This window comes from Berghia stephanieae, chromosome 7, assembly GCF_034508935.2.
Source record: "Berghia stephanieae isolate SIO BIC M18660-M18661 chromosome 7, UCSD_Bste_1.3, whole genome shotgun sequence".
NCBI classification, from domain to species: Eukaryota; Metazoa; Mollusca; class Gastropoda; order Nudibranchia; family Aeolidiidae; genus Berghia; species Berghia stephanieae.
Genome location: NC_088366.1, coordinates 54,395,422 through 54,413,074, shown reverse-complemented (window position 1 = coordinate 54,413,074; position 17,653 = coordinate 54,395,422). Strand labels below are relative to the sequence as shown.

General features: G+C 36.3%; 1 protein-coding gene across 1 annotated transcript; it reads right to left on the bottom strand.

Moving 5' to 3' along the window:
- Positions 1-811: 811 nt before the first annotated feature.
- LOC144977503 (cysteine desulfurase-like) lies at positions 812-17,417 on the bottom strand. Its single transcript, XM_078922800.1, has 13 exons — positions 17,112-17,417; positions 15,968-16,044; positions 15,246-15,362; positions 13,970-14,107; positions 10,637-10,735; positions 9,464-9,557; positions 8,939-9,073; positions 8,368-8,525; positions 7,753-7,858; positions 6,202-6,283; positions 5,272-5,355; positions 2,725-2,814; positions 812-2,290 (listed from the first exon to the last, which is right to left on the bottom strand). Exons 1-13 carry the CDS (start codon positions 17,233-17,235, stop codon positions 2,227-2,229), a joined length of 1,368 nt encoding a protein of 455 aa, XP_078778926.1. The 5' UTR covers positions 17,236-17,417; the 3' UTR covers positions 812-2,226.
- Positions 17,418-17,653: the final 236 nt, after the last annotated feature.

Genomic DNA, 17,653 nt, shown 5'->3' with positions numbered 1-17,653 from the left:
TTATGATCCAACCCAGTTACTGGCAACACTCATCACTTGGAATTGAACAGATCAGACACAAATACTGAGTCACTAATAATCCCATGATTATCAAAGAAACGCTTGAGAGGTTGGGGATGGTGTAGAAAATCGAGTGCCAGTTAGAGTTCAAGGGAAACTAATTAATGTCATAAAATAAAGGTACGTTATCCATCCTCGTAGAACAAGAAGAAGGGAGACAATCCAGTAAAAAAAAAAAATGTTCAGAGAATAAATAAAAGGGAGATAACCAAGTGGAAGAATAGTTTTCAGACTTTGCTAGGATGTGTTGTGTCCCTTGGATTTCAGTGGATTCGCTATCACACCAAGATAAAGTTTCTTTTTAAATTAGAGCTTTTATATAGCGCAATATCCACTACATGTGCTCAAAGCGCTTTACAAAGGGTCCCTGACCAACAGCAACGTAACGTAGAACGAGACACGACGCCTGTTAGACGATATTACAGTGTTTCCGACAAAGACAACTCTGTTGACGGCCAGATACTCATTTTACACCAGAGTATGGTGAGAGAATGTGAGTAAAGAGTCTTTTCCAAGGACTCAATTATGCGCTGAGCGAAGCTCGACCCCAGGACATTCCGATCAGAAAGCAAAGTGTCATACCACTATGCCACATAGCCGCCCAAAGATGACGTTAACAATTCCTGAAAGATTGAGGGGAAAAATCTATCTTGAGAATTAACTTATGAAGCCATTTAAAACAAAATAATCCCCATCCCCCCCCCCCCCCCCCCCCCCCCTCAAAACCACAAACAAATGCAACAACATTATCTTGAAGTATGTTATATTTATTTACAGATTCAATTCTCGTAATAATGAGCGGAATAACAAAGCCATTGCTGCACCAGCACAGCACATGGTCGTCCATATTTCTATACTAAACAAAGCTGTCTTCTCACCAGTCTCTAAATAATTCTTGTAACATTAAAATATAAAAATAAAACGTGTATCTATATTGAGTTGACCTGCCACAGGCACCAAGTACCTCCCTGCCCATTATTGGAGGTTGGGAACCCCACCCACCCAGCAAAGTTCTTATCATCATATCTAACACACCCAGCTTTCCAATCACTGCTGGAAGTGGAAGAGAAAACCCTGACTACGAAATTTCGATACCAGTTTGTTTGCTTGTAAAATAAGTGCTCTACCAACTTTAAGTTAAAGGAGCCGCCATTCTCAAATTTATGACTAGCCCTTATCTCAAATAATATTGGTACAGTGGAATCCTGATAAAGCCAACACTGCCAAACCAGAAAGATGTGTTGACTTTAAGTAAGCAAGGTTGACTTTATCCCTTATCAAATGAACACAACACACTTACAGAGAACACAGAAAACTTGGGACCAACACAAGAAGTGTTGACTGTGTTGACTTTATAGATTATCAATGGAACACAACACACTTACAAAGAAAACAGAAAACTTGGGACCAACACAAGAAGTGTTGACTTTATGTGGATTCCACTGTAGTTTAAAAATAAAAAAAAAAGAAAGAAAGAATGAATCTGAATCAGATCTCAATGTTTTATGTGGCAGGTCTACTTGAGTATTCAAATAATAAAGCCCAACTATTGTACATTGTAAGCATTAATAATATAAACAATATTATCATTATCAACTACTGATGAAAAAAAACAAAACAAACACCCCCCCCCCAAAAAAAAAAACAAAAAAACAAAACGAGTATCATCTACACGAAAAATGAGAAGCATTCGTTTTCTATTTTAATCTAACAATCCAATACTCTGACTATGCAAAATAAAAATATATTTAAAGAAAGGAAAGAAAGAAAAATAGGGGGTATGTTCCGTTTTTTGGGAAAGGCGGGGGGGAGGGGGTGAGAGATTAAAAAAAGAAAAGATTACTTAAAGGGAAAACACGAAACGTCTACATTATCTTTGTTCAATAAATTGAAGCTTCCATTTCATTTCCTATTGTTATTTAATGGTAAAACATCACATAAAAGTTTTGAAAAAGTATAGGAAAGCTCACTAATCCTTAAAACCGTCATTTTATTCAATGGAAATCTATGAAGACATCAATGGCATGACTCTCTCCGTCCGAGCTGCATCAAAGGGAAAAGAGGGGGGGGGGGGGGGAATTGGTGATCTGTGTAAACATTTCTGATATAATCCAAATGGGAAGAGAAATAAAACAAAATAAAAAGCGGAATGAAGAATCTCTTGTCTCAGTGTTGTGTCCATTGAATAGATTTGAGGTCGATGCCATCTTGTACCATTTCCCATAAGGGGCTGTGGAATATAAAAATAACAATTTAAGTATAAAAATACCACCAAAAAAAAAAAAAAAGAAAGGTGAATGAATTAAGTTGTATATAAATTGAATTTAAATAAACAATGTGACCTTTATCTACTAACAACACCTTCTTTCTTTAATATGGACTTAACTCAATCAACCCTAACACCGACTATATCCGTAGTTTACCCGGGTTACTTTTACCCCATGCCTATTTATAACCTTGTTCTGAGAGACAAATTATAGGCGTAGTATCAAAGCTAATGTTTTTTCATTTTTACATGTAGTTTAAAACTATCTATGCACATGCTCATTTTTAATACATTTTTTCCAATTTTGAAAAGTAGCAAAAATCTCTAGGATTGAGTGAGTTAATGAAAAATGACTGACAATAACATAAAGTAAATAAAATAATGAAAATTTGCCAAACCTCATTTCTCTTAATCTTTTCACATGATCAATACACTTTTGTGCAGTGAAGTCAATTTCTGCTTCTGTCGTGAAACGCCCAATGCCAAACCTGAAAATATAATTTATTATAATAATAAGCAAAAAAAAAACAAACACAAAAAAAATCCAAAACCATTCTTACTATTATATCTGCCTTTCTTGAGAAATACAAACATTTGAAAATAAAAAATAAAAAATCACATCCTTTGTTTAATGTGATCCATAAATAATAATAATAATAATAATAATAATAATAATAATAATAATAATAATAATAATAATAATAATAATAATAATAATACAGTCGACTCTGGATATTCGCAACTTGGTTAATCGCAACATTTCACAAGAAACGGAATTAATTCTATATAAGAGTCACTTCGGTTAATCGCAACAATTTTCCATCTTCAAAATGTAGCAAATCATGGGTGAAATCACGACAAGTTGAAGAATCGAGAGTGTGTTTGGGGTTTAATGCTATAGTAGTGTATTGTCACTGTCATAGAGACAAAAGAGGGCAGAGCTTTCAGTATGGGTTTGACCATTAGATATGAAACGAGCGGGCTGGGTATGGTCTCGACAACAGGTAGACAATGGAGTTGTAAGAAGAGTGAGTGATGCTACCCATTGTATTGGGATTGACAACACCGGGTTTGGTGAGAGCTTATTGTCTCTCATCATGGCTAATCTCTTTGACTCTTAAAAATGTTGAGAACAAAAGATTGAACCGTAATCCAATCTGAATAGGATGTTGGCTTGCATCAAAGCTAATTTTCCTTGTCAAAATCTATACAGGGCTGCCATATGGTTTTTGCCTCAATCAAATTGTTCAGTCTGTGGTGGACTAAGAACAATGTTTACAACAACTTGTTTGAGTTCACCATATATGTGTAAAATGTTGCAATTGTGGACAGGAAACTCAACTTCGGTTAATTACAACTTTGGTTAATCGCAACATTTTCGCTGATCCCAAGGTAATGCGATTATCCAGAGTGGACTGTAATAATAATAATAATAATAATATGCTTTATTCATCCAAAAAAGAAGAAGAAAAAAATAATTAAATTAAATCAATGAAATGCTAAGCAAAATAAAAATCTGATTGATATTTAATATGGTTAATTCCAGTATTGGGAAGAATAAAAAGTGGGTCAGGAATTCATCACCTCTGACCTTCCACTCTCTATCCGGTCAATGGAAGTTGGAACAACATAGTAAACAAATAGAGTAAAGATAATATTGAAGACAGTAGTTTTATTGCTATTCTTCTCCTCACCCTGACAACCACTCACAGTTTGTGTGTACTACTACTTTGAGTCGTTGAACTTTGACTTGTCAAGGAAAACTAGGTTAGGTCACTTAACCCTCTCCTTACCAACTACAGGAAAATAGTCACATTCGTTATGGTACATCCAACCTTTTTCCTATTCAAATCTCTTTTGTACATCATAAAATTTAAAGGAAATGAACAGAGTGTTGTAGAGCATGATTTGCTAAAGAAACTATGTCTCGCAAGAATTTTACTGCTATTGTGTCTGAGTGATAAAAAATCTATTTTGTGTTAGTTGGGTGAGAAGTTTTGTGGAAAATCCTGAAAATGGCTGGTAAGGATAGGGTTAACTCACTCAACCCTAACACCGACTATATCCGTAGTTTACCCAGGTTACTTTTACCCCATGCCTATTTATTACATTTTTATGATACAAATTATAGGCTTAGTTATCAAAGCTAATGTTTTTGGTTTTTACATGTTAATGGTAGTTGAATAAAACTATCTATGCACATGCTCATTTTTAATACCTTTTTTTTTCCAATATTGAAAGGCAGCAAAAATCTCTAGGATTGAGTGAGTTAAGGGAACTACGTCTATTTAGAAGCAACAAGAATGAAGTGGAGGAAATGGCTCCTTCATTTATCTCTACTGCTTTGTAATGGAGAGACTTCTCGATAAAAAAAAAACTGCTAAAAACAAGTGGGCATAAAAGGGTTTATATAAAATTTGTCATCTGATGAATGAAGGAGATGCTCCACACTTCTCAAGACTCTTAAATTTCAGCATAAAAAATGAGAAAATAAACAAATTTGACGGATATCCCGAATGCAGAATGCATTCCTCGCCCTCTTATTATCAACCAATCTCAATATTTGAAATATACATATTTCTCTATTTTCTTTGTATAATTTTCACATATTCCTCATTTTCATGGATTCCTCGTCTTAAATAATTTATCTGAGCAAGCACAAGGGATACGTGTCGCACTGTATAATGAATGACCCAAGAGCCAAAAGGCTGAGTATACATTTCCTCGAGGTCAATAAGTTACTGATTTGGGTTGAAAATTGTATTATAACACCTTATTCTATAATCTAAGAAAATTTAAGAAAACAAAATGTTAAAATTGAATAAAATATAAGACAATAAATTATTTGTTTTCATTACACATTATCAATCTGTCAGATTTATCTGACCCATATTTGAATAGGAACAAAGAAAGAAGAGAGTGTAATAATAACATATTCATATCACCTGATGGATGAATGTGCAAGGTCTTCATCGGCTCCAATAGCCCGGAGTACGTATGACGGTTCGAGGGATGCTGATGTGCAGGCACTGAAATGACAAGGAAGATGCAATTTTTTATTTTTATTTTGTTAAGTGCGGCTATGTGGTCTAGTGGTATGACACTCGCTTTCGGATCGGAAGGTCCTGGGTTCAAGCCTCGCTCGGCGCATAGTTGAGTCCTTGGAGAAGGCTCTTTACTCACATTCTCTCACCGTACTCAGGTGTAAAATGAGTACCTGGCCGTTAACAGCGTTGTCTCTGTCCCAAAAATTTGTAATATCGCCTGACAGGCGTCATGTCTCGTCCTACATGTTATGTGTTGCTGTTGGCCAGGGACCCCTTGTAAAGTGCTTTGAGCACGTTTAGTGGTTTCAACTAAACATAGTCCATGCTGGCTGTACAGTTGTGATTATTGAAGGGTGAGTTACTAAGATTTTATTGTATTCTATAGCAATAATTTAAAAAAAATAAAATAAAATAAAGTAGTCCTTCAGAGCCATGCGACCCATGGAGCCGGAGTTTATCCTGGTTTCTATAGCGTGAAACGGACAATGGCAATTGCTTGCTACCTTTTGGATAGGTCGCTGGTCTATCGCAGCAAAGTACTTTCAGCAAGATCTAACAGACCCAGCTACCCAATCACTGCTGGGTGGACAGAAAAAACTCTGGACTGCACCCAGGTCAATCTTAGTCCCTTTGATTGTGAAGCGAGTGCTCTACCAACTGAGCTGTTTAATGAAGCTCAAATGTTGGAAGCTGTTTCAAGTAAAAATCTTCAAATATGGACCATAAGCACCATTTATCTTTGATTTTTAAAATATATATATATATATTGACAAATTTTTTAATTGGTGAAATTATACCTTATGTGCGAACAAACATCAATTTCCTTACCTTCCAGAGGAAAGAGCGATATCTTTCAATGCCATTAACAAACTCTCTCCTTCTACATAAGCAAATGACAGATTTACACAACCTGGAAGGGAGCAGGATGAAAAAAAAATATTTAAAAAAATTAATGTCCATGGAGTGAATTAAAATAGAGACTTGAAACATTGCTCATTTCTCAGAGGAATAATCAAACAAAATAACATGAAATATTGAAACAAAAAAACATAAATATTTATTGTCCTAAGATTGAGAAAATGTCTAAATTAAAATGTCTAAATTATACTAGACAACTGAACCATTTTAGAAAATATAATCGAAAGTATCTGAATCCAACTGCAAGAGTTAGAGCCTTGCAGACTTTAGGGGCAGCGTGGCTCAGCGGTACGGTCTTTGCTTCATACCCGAAAGGCACGTAGTTCGAATACCTGCTGCGTTGTGTGGTGTGGCTTTGAGCAAGTCATCTCGCCCTAGCTCAGTTTGCAGCGCTGCATTGCGGCTGATTCCTGGGTTATTCCAGTCTTCCCTTAGCATAGACCCTAAAGAAAAAATTTCATCTATGGGATGAATGAATGAAGATGTTGAGTTAGCGTAACTTTGTGGTGTAAATGAATGATTCTGCTTTCATGATTGAGAGACTGAGCATTACATTTTAATTGGAATAATAAAATAAAAAACAAACCTCAATGAAACATTTTTGTAGCAGCAGGATATACGGTACTCCCTGGATTCTAGCTCGCTGAATTCCAGCATGTTCTGCAATACAGCATGCTGAAGCTGGTAGACTGAATGTTTTGGTTACCTCCTATAAACACCGAATTTTGACACGCTCGGATTCTAGCAGGCCTTTTGGTTTCTCCAGAGCATGCTACAACAGGGATGCTGATTCAGAGGGCAAAACTTTACTGAACTTTACACAAACACATTGACCAACCCCTTTCTGAGCGCTGAACTCCAGTAAAAAGACTTTTTGTACTTACTTTTTCCATTGAGCAGGTGATTGAAAAATATACTGAGGGTTTATAACACACTGAATTCCGTAAATATATGGAAAATTGGCAACCTTGCTAGACTCTAGCGAGTACTGTATGTCATCAACTATTTATTTTTTAAAAAGTTCTTCCGATCACAAGTTATACTTGTTGAAAATAAAAGTTAGTAAAACTGATATAATATTCTCATGTCATAAACGGACATCACCATGGGTGCAAGCAACTGGACCTCAAAAAGCCTGCAAGCCTACTTATGACCAGCCATATAATCTGAAAAAGCCTACAAGATTCACGGACTTACCTCGTCATTTGGAGTCTTGTTCTCAAGACTTGTTCTCAGCATCTAGTCTTCATAATAGTAGTCCACAATTGTTGTGTGCTTAATCCAAAGGTTGTAATGCAGTAATTTGTTAAGTTTTTTGTCACAAGTTGCACAGAAAAAAATTAAAAATCTATCAAATCCACATTGCAAAAAGCCGGCGACGTTTTTTTCTGTAATCCAATCGGCCGGCAGGCCGGCTGTAGCCGGCACTCTTGCACCCATGCATCACAAACTCTTTCTTACCTGGATATGTGTGTACAGGATCTCCATTTCGGATGACCTGAGGACACTGTTCCATGATTCTGTCTATTAGACGATTCGACAAGTGGACCATACGACTGTGATCATACTTGGAAGAAAGAGGAGGAACGATTAACTTATATTACAATTAATGAATTCTTAATAAGTCTGACAAGGAAAGAGAAGACAGATGGACACGTAGAAAGAAAAAAATTGAGAAAGAGAGAGAGAGAGAGAGAGAGAGAGAGAGAGAGAGAGAGAGAGAGAGAGAGAGAGAGAGAGAGAGAGAGAGAGAGAGAGATTTGTCGTATAAATAATAATAATAATAATAATAATAATAATAATAATATTAATAATATTTATAATAATAATAATAATAATAATAATAATAATAATAATAATAATAATAATAATAATAATAATAATAATAATTTAATAATAATAAGAACTATCCATCTTTAGTCCTGTATTCTTTCTATTTACCCTTAAATCAAAAGCTACAGCAATAAGTATCTTGTTGTTGCTGTTACTAATGTGCAAAGTTGGATCGTTCAAACCAAATATCAAATAACTTCGCCACTTAGAGTGTTTATGTATAATAAAAAAAAACCATCTTACTTCCATTTCCTCTTCTGCCAAAGCACAGGCTGCTCCCATCCCAACAACCAAGGGTGTCGGGAGTGTCCCGCTTCTCATTCCTCTCTCTTGTCCCCCTCCATTCATCTGGGCTTCTATACGAACTCTTGGACGACGACGAACGTACAATGCACCGACACCTGTGAAATTTTGAGAATGGGATCTTTATGTATTAAAAAAACAAAAAGGACTAATAAAACTTGAACTTAAGCTTTTAAATTGCGCAATATTCACTAGACATGCTCAAAGTACTTTACAAGGTGTCCCTAGTCAACAGCAAAATTTAACCTGTATAATGAGATTTGATGCCTGTTAGACGATATCACATTTGTTTTCGGGCAGAGACCACGCTTTTATGCAAGTAAAGAGCCTTTTCCAAGGACTCAATTATGTACCACTCAGAGCAGGTCTTGAACACAGGACCTTCTGATCTGAAGGCCTGTGCCATACCACTAGACCCCCATAGCCGCACAAGGAACAAAATACATTAAAAAAAAAAAAATCAGACAATTCCATGACCAATGAGATTTTCAAAATGGACAGTTCAACGCACCTTTTGGTCCATAAATTTTGTGGCCACTGATGGACATCAGATCAATCTTCATCTCATCCACATTAACAGGGACCTTGCCAACGGCTTGAGCAGCGTCTGTGTGGAAAAATACCTTTTTGGATCTGCATAAAGCACCTGGAAAAAGAGTTTGAAAATATTCATTTAAGAAAAGAAATAACCGAACCAATATCTATTCATCTTTATCAAAACTTTAATCAAACCAAGTCAGACTTATGCAAGGAAAAATATTTTTACTTCCTGGACCAGTAGAATTTGGACCAGTACCTAAATTCCTTACATTCTCGCTTTCAGTTTTATTTTTTATTTTTAATGTTATCTAAAGATCTTATAATCAAAATCATTGACAAAGTGACGACAAACATTGGATGTCTCTCACTCCTGAGGTTATAAAAAAAAAAGCAAAAACAAAACATAAATTATTTTGTTATCACTCTCTACTCTATAAACGCGTTTTAGGACATTGTACAAGATAAATGACAACATAATTTTTTTTTTAATGAATACCGATTTCAGCAATGGGCTGTTTGACTCCAATCTCATTGTTAACAAACATCACAGATACTAAGACTGTCTCGGGTCTAATGGCAGCCTCCAGTTCCTAAAATGGGGAGAAGAAAAAAAAAAAAAAACGATAGATAGTAAAGAAGTATAAAGTAGTCCCTCAGAGCCATCTGGCCCATATCCCAGTTTCTATAGCATGAAACGAACAAAAGCAATTGCTTGCTACCCTTTGGATAGGACGGTCGTCTATCACAAAGTACTTTTCACCAGTTCTAACAGACCTAGCTACCCATTCACTCTTGGGTAGACAGGGGGATCAGAAAAGAAAAAAAATCTCTACTGCACCCGGGATCGATCTCGGTCCCTTTGTGTGTGAAGCGAGTGCTCTACCAACTGAGCTATCGGGACCCCCAAGCATAAAGCATTGCCCTCTAAAAGTATTTCAGATGAAATCATACTAAACCCAAAAACATCAAGTAATCAATCCAGCTATTAAATTCACATCCACAGATGCAATTCTAAGCCTTAATTTATTTATACATTCAAATTTACTTTTTATCAACCTGGATTGGCTATGTTCAATCCTTCACAATCTATTTTCAAAATTCTAGTTACATTACAAATCCATTATTACAACTCTACTCTACTTTCATGTCCGATTTTTATAGCATTGCTTGTAACTGCTGTAGATTTTATGGATATTTTATTTTATTTTATTATATTTGATGTTTATTTTGCTTCTAATTAGCTACGTATTTTCATCAATTAGTTCATGACAGTGTATAATCTGTGCTAATATAACGATGAATGATGTGTAACATTATGATAATTTCCATTCAGGATCAATAAAGTATATCTTATCTTATCTTATCTTAATTTAGTTATGTGGGAATATATCAACATTCAAGATAAATCAACTAATTCCTAAAACTTTGAATAATAAAAAACATAATCTAAAAATCAACAAAAAATTAGAAAATTCTTGGAGGTAGGGTGGAAGAATGACAAATCAAAGACCTGGATTAACGCCAACTGTACCAGGTTCAGGTTTATATTCAGAACCCAACTACCCTCTCCTGTTAAAACAGCAGTAAATGTTAAACTTTAACATAGCTGAAACGGCTAAATGTGATAGTAAAGCACCTGTCAATGTTCAAACACATGATTTTATCTCACCTTCATGTCAATAATTCCATTCGTTTGCACAGGTAGATAGGTCACATCAAAGCCCTCTGCTTCCAAGTTACGACAGGAATCCAAAACACACTTGTGTTCCTGTGGATGCAACAATATCTTATCTAATCCAAAACACACTTGTGTTTCTGTGGATGTAACAATATCTTATCTAATCCAAAACACACTTGTGTTCCTGTGGATGTAACAATATCTTATCTAATCCAAAACACACTTGTGTTCCTGTGGATGTAACAATATCTTATCTAATCCAAAACACACTTGTGTTCCTGTGGATGTAACAATATCTTATCTAATCCAAAACACACTTGTGTTCCTGTGGATGTAACAATATCTTATCTAATCCAAAACACACTTGTGTTCCTGTGGATGTAACAATATCTTATCTAATCCAAAACACACCTGTGTTCCTGTGGATGTAACAATATCTTATCTAATCCAAAACACACTTGTGTTCCTGTGGATGTAACAATATCTTATCTAATCCAAAACACACTTGTGTTCCTGTGGATGTAACAATATCTTATCTAATCCAAAACACACTTGTGTTCCTGTGGATGCAACAATATCTTATCTAATCCAAACAAACTTGTGTTCCTGTGGATGTAACAATATCTTATCTAACCCAAAACACACTTGTACTCCTGTGGATGTAACAATATCTTATCTAATCCAAATCACACTTGTGTTCCTGTGGATGTAACAATATCTTATCTAACCCAAAACACACTTGTACTCCTGTGGATGGAACAGTATCTTATCTAATCCAAAACACACATGTGTTCCTATGGATGCAACAATATCTTATCTAATCCAAAACACACATGTGTTCCTATGGATGCAACAATATCTTATCTAATCCAAATCACACTTGTGTTCCTGTGGATGGAACAGTATCTTATCTAATCCAAAACACACTTGTGTTCCTGTGGATGTAACAATATCTTATCTAATCCAAAACACACATGTGTTCCTATGGATGCAACAATATCCTATCTAATCCAAATCACACTTGTGTTCCTGTGGATGTAACAATATCTTATCTAATCCAAAACACACTTGTGTTCCTATGGATGCAACAATATCTTATCTTATCCAAAACACACTTGTGTTCCTGTGGGGCAACAATATCTTATCTAATCCAAAACACACTTGTGTTCCTGTGGATGTAACAATATCTTATCAAATCCAAAACACACTTGTGTTCCTATGGATGCAACAATATCTTATCTAATCCAAAACATACATGTGTTCCTATGGATGGAACAGTATTTTATCTAATCCAAATCACACTTGATCTCCTGTGGATGGAACAATATCTTATCTAATCCAAAACACACGTGTGTTCCTGTGGATGTAACAATATCTTATCTAATCCAAAACACACTTGTGTTCCTGTGGATGCAACAATATCTCATCTCAAAGAATGGAACAATTTAGATCAGAAATCAAAGACCCCCCCCCCCCCTCCACCTTGAGCTCAGTAATTTTAGGAAACATTTTAAAACATTCCTATTCAGACTTCTGAGTAAAAAAAAAAAAAAGTAGTCCTTCAGAGCCACCAGGCCCATGAAGACGGAGTTTATCCAGGTCTCATTAGCATGACATGGACAAGAGCAATTCCTTGCCATCATCAGCTTGTTTTGAAACAATTACTGTCTCATTTTAAAAATAATTGTCTTGAAGAAAAATTTCAGTCTGCTTATAGGCAACATCATTCGACGGAAACCGCACTTGTTAGGGTTGTTAATGATCTCCTCTCTGTGATAGACAATGGTTCATGTTCTTTGCTGAATTTACTTGACCTATCGTCTGCTTTTGATACTATTGATCACAATCTTCTTCTCAAACGTCTTGAAATTACTTATGGCGTGTCTGGTGCAGCGCTTGATTGGTTTAGGTCATATTTGTTTAATCGTAAACAGATTATTACGGTGGATGAATATAGATCGGAGGAAATCTTTCTTGATTGTGGGGTTCCCCAGGTTCAGTACTTGGACCTGTTCTTTTTGTTTTGTACGTTGGCCCTCTGTCTAAAATCATCAGAAGTTTTGGTCTGTCTTACCATCAATACGCTGATGATACGCAATTGTACTGCGTTTCCAATACGAGAAATTTACAAGAAGTATCAGCCGATAGTAAAAATAGTATCCAAAGTGTTAAGAAATGGATGAATGAGAACAGACTGAAAATGAATGATGATAAGACGGAGGTGCTGTATGTGGGGAACAGGAAGTGGAAAAGTGAAACAGATTTGAAGTTGGGGGATGCCTCTATTCAAATTGTTGACAAAGTGAAAAACCTTGGCACATTCTTAGACTCTGGACTGTCGATGGAGCATCAGGTTAATAATTTGGTTAGATCTCTCTTTTTCCAACTAAAAAAGATTGCTTCCATTAGACGGTTCATATCTGAGGATGTGACCAAGCACCTGGTTGTGTCCCTCGTACTATCGAGATTGGATTATTGTAATGCTCTGTTGTTTGGCGTTTCGCAATACAATCTGAAACGTCTTCAGATTGTCCAAAACAGCGCTGCCAGACTAGTATTCATGAAGCGTAGGTGCGACTCTGCCGGACCTCTACTTCATGACCTGCATTGGCTGCCTGTTGGGAAAAGAATTAAATTCAAAGCTTGTGTTTTAGTGTATCGTTGTCTTGAAGGTACTGCCCCTTCCTACCTTTCAGAACTAATTGAAAGATATTCAAAACCCCGCCCCTTACGTTCGGCCAGTGATTCCACAAAACTAGTTGTCCCTCGAGTTCGGAAAAATGCTGGAATGAGATCCTTTTCTCATTTCGGACCCTCTATTTGGAACGCCTTACCGCAGAGCATTCGTGAAAAAGAATCTTTGTCTATTTTTAAACGTTCGCTTAAAACATATTTGTTTCGATTTTAGTAGATGGTATGAGAAGCAAGATAGGTTTGGTTTGTGTTGTGTGTTGTGTTGTGTGTGTGTGTATGTGTGTGTGTGTGTGCTTGTGTGTGTGTGAATGAGTATGTTTCAGCCAAAGTAATTTGTAATTTAAGCGCTTAGAGTCTGGTGTCTCGGAGTTATAACGCTATATAAGTTTTCAGCATTATTATTATTATTATTTGGATAGGATGCTAGACTATCGCAAAGTACTTTCCACCAGATCTAACAGACCCAGCTACCCAATCACTGCTGGATGGACAAAGGGTGGGGGAAATCTCGACTACATCCCGGATCGATCTCAGTCCCTTCGCTTGTGATGCGAGTGCTCTACCAACTGAGCTATTGAGACCCCTGGCTTTTGAGTAGTAATGTAAAGCAATGCACTGTTAAAAACTTACGGTCTGTGTTGTGATGACATGATTGTTCTTCCCCTTGTAAAACCTGGCCACGCCTTTGACAGAAACGTTATTGGATTCTGTAGCACCGCTTGTGAAAACAATCTCTCTTGGATCAGCACCTATGATGTGGGCAACTTGCTGAAATGCCAAATTGTAAATTGAACCTGGCATTTATGTGCGGCTATGTGGTCTAGTGGTATGACACTCGCTTTCAGATCGGAAGGTCCTGGGTTCGAGCCTAGCGCTCGGCGCATAATTGAGAAGTTGGAAAAGGCTCTTTACTCACATTCTCTCACCGTACTCAGGTGTAAAATAAGTACCTGGCTGTTAACAGCGTTGTCCTTGTCCGAAAAATTGTAATATCGCCTAACAGGCATCATGTCCCGTCCTACATGTTAAATGTTGCTGTTGACCAGGGACCTCTTGTAAAGCGCTTTGAGCACATTCAGTGGATATTGCGCTATATAAAGCTCAATTTTATTTTAATTTTAATTTATAAATCTAGAAACAGCCGTTGTAACTCAGAATAGCAAAACTATAAGTACCCATAAATATTTTGTTTATTGTGTTGCCCATAACTTTTGCAAAATTTGCAATTCGTTGTGAAAAAATGTGTGATATTTCACAGACAACAGTTAACACACCGTCATTGCCTAAATAAAGCAGACGTAATTATAATAGGTAGTAGAACTAATAAGTAGTTATTTTTCAGTAATTAAATCTTGAATTTAAATTTCACATACAACATTTACACTTCTGATTTTTATAGTTTTGCTTGTACCTGCTGTATATTTTATTATCTGATATTAGCTTCAAATTTTTATAAATTTGTGTATTCTAATTCTAACTTTGTTAATGTAATGCTCATTGGTTTGTGATATTTATGATAATTTCCCATTATCCGAATCAATAACTTATATTTTATCTTATCTTAAATGCGGCTACGAGGTCCTGTGGTATGACACTCTCCTTCAGATTGATAAGTCCAGAGTTCGAGTCTTGCTCTGAGTGGTGCATAATTGAGTCTTTGGAAAAGACTTTTTACTCACATTCTCTCAGTGTAAAATGATTACCTGGCCGTTATCAGCATTGTCTCTGTCCGAAAAAAAAAAAATGTAATATCACCTAACATGTGTCATGTCTCGTCTTTCATGTTAAGTGTTGCTGTTGACTAGGGATCCCTTACAAAGCGCTTTTATCACGTTTACTGGATATTGCACTAGATATATATAAATGCTCGTGGGTTTTTAAAAAATAACGAATGGGAAAATCTTACCTTCCTGGCATTTTCCACAGCCCCTTCACTCTCCCATCCATATGCATGCGTGCGAGAGTGGGGATTTCCATACTGACTTATCATGAAGGGCATCATCTTGTCCAACACTCGTGGGTCCTGTTTGAAGGAATAAAACTCATGATTTTTATCTGTATGTGTTACTTCTGCAGTATGGAAAAGAACACAGCAGAAACCAGTGGGAGAGGAAATAGGAAGAAGATGATGGAGGTGGATTGGACACACCCTTAGAAACAATGACTCCACTATAACAAAGAAAGTATTGGACTGGAACCCTCAGGGCAGAAGATCAAGGGGAAGGCCACGAGGAACATGGAGAAGATTTAAAGAGAAGTGATAAGACATGGAATGAGTTTTAAAAAATTAGCTCAGGATAGAGAAGGATGGAAACTGTTTGTCTGTGGCCTACACCCTGACCCACGGTGAAAAAGGCAATGAAGATGAGTTACTTCTGCCGATCTCAATGATGAGCATTGTGCTGAAGGTGTCCAGTATTCTCCGAAAAAGAAAACTTTAATTTCACTGCCAAGGAACGGAAAAAGTAGATTTAAAAAAATTGCCTTGAGGTGGCTGAGGTATATTAATATTTACAAACAAACAAAAAAAAAAGTTTAAAAGGAGAGAGAGGGAGGATACACACTCACACAAACACACATGGAGAAGTGGAATGCATTCATACATATTCAATACAACTAAAACATTACCAAGGGTGTCGTAGCCTGGGCATCCAAGTACAGAGGTCTCATCTCGCCTGATTGTCTGTTCTCTTCTTCAGGTTGACCTGTTGACAATTTTATTATTATTTTTAATGGGGAAAAATAATAATAAATAAAAAAATAATTTAAACAAAATTGTAGGTCCCGATTGCATAGTTGGTAGAGCATTCGTTTCACAAGCAAAGGGACTGAGATCGATCCCGGGTGCAGTCAAGATTTTTTTCTGAAACTCCTCTCCCACCCCCCTGTCCACCCCGTAGTAATTGGGTAGTTGTGTCTGCTAGACCCAGTGGAAAGTACATTGCGATAGACTAGCTTCCTATCCAAAGGGTAGCAAGCAAATTGCTATTATGTTTCATGCCATTGAAACCAGGATAAACTCCAGTTCTATGGGCCTAATGGCTCTGAAGGACTACTTCTTTCATCCTAAATAAACACTATTATTGCTTTGCATTGCTAATGTTTTTGACAATAATATATATTTATCAATGTGCAATTTCAGTGTTACACTTTTATCAATGTTATCAATGTGTTACTTAGATGTTTTAAAGAATATTTTAAGGCCACTGATCTTATGAAATGGAATGTCATTTATGATCTTTAACATTAATATTGCTTAGAATAGAAATGAATTTGAGTAAAGAGGTTTTCTTTCAAGTCGCAAGTGAAAGTGTTGTCTGCTGTTTAAATTTGACCACGTAAAGGTGAAGTACCTTTCCTCCCTCGATAGACAAAATTATAATGGGTCATTTTATCATTAAAGAATCACAACTTATCTGTGCGTATGTGTGTGTGTGTGTGTGTGTGTGTGTGTGTGTGTGTGTGTGTGTGTGTGTTGGGAGAGAGAGAGAGAGAGGGAGGGAGAGAGAGAGAGAGGGAGAGAGAGAGAGAGAGAGAGAGAGAGAGAGAGAGAGAGGGAGAGAGAGAGAGAGGGAGAGAGAGAGAGAGAGAGAGAGAGAGAGAGAGAAGAGAGAGAGAGAGAGGAGAGAGAGAGAGAGACTTGGACTTGATTCTATTTCTAATCAGTATCAGTAGTCTACACTATGTAGATTTGCATCAGATACCAATCCATACTTTTGCTCAGGTAATGTTATATGGAGTGAGGAGCTAACATAATTAAATATACACTCACTTGTAGCGGTAGAAGCCTTTACATTTTGTTGTGCACGAGTCAAGGAAGGTAAGACCGTCCTATGAATGGCATTGAAACCATCATTCAATGCTTTTCTTGAGAGTTTGGACAAACTTGATAACATTGTTGTTGTGAAATAGAAGACACAATGCACTGATTGAACCTCTTATTACTGGCTTTCAAATTCTAGACGTAAACAGCGAATGCTTATGGATGACAAATTAAAAGTCCTGTCAAATTGAAAAGGACCATCATGTTATGATTTTAGATCTTGCATAAGGAAAACAATCTTACCAGATTATTTTAATATAACATGCCAAACTCATTGTAGCCCAATTTATAATGGTCAGAAATAAATGGAAGTGTTTTTTTGGCATCACTAAAATATACATAAAAGTAGAAAAATAATTTTATTTTCTAATAACGCAACCATGAAATGTTCACTTTGTCTTGCCAGTCTTGGGCAAAAATAAGTTAATTTTGTACGATAATGATGTATGAAACAGCACTAGAAAAAGCCAGAAAGAAAAATACAAGAAAAA

What these genes read in the sequence shown, in the direction of transcription:
- LOC144977503 (XM_078922800.1), bottom strand. Translation starts at nt 17,235, where the DNA reads ATGTTATCAAGTTTGTCCAAACTCTCAAGAAAAGCATTGAATGATGGT. An exon ending in CCCAGGCTACGACACCCTTG is followed by an intron (nt 15,363 to 15,967) that starts GTAATGTTTTAG and finishes TCCTTCAAACAG; the next exon opens with GACCCACGAGTGTTGGACAA. An exon ending in TCCTGTACACACATATCCAG is followed by an intron (nt 6,284 to 7,752) that starts GTAAGAAAGAGT and finishes GCTCCCTTCCAG; the next exon opens with GTTGTGTAAATCTGTCATTT.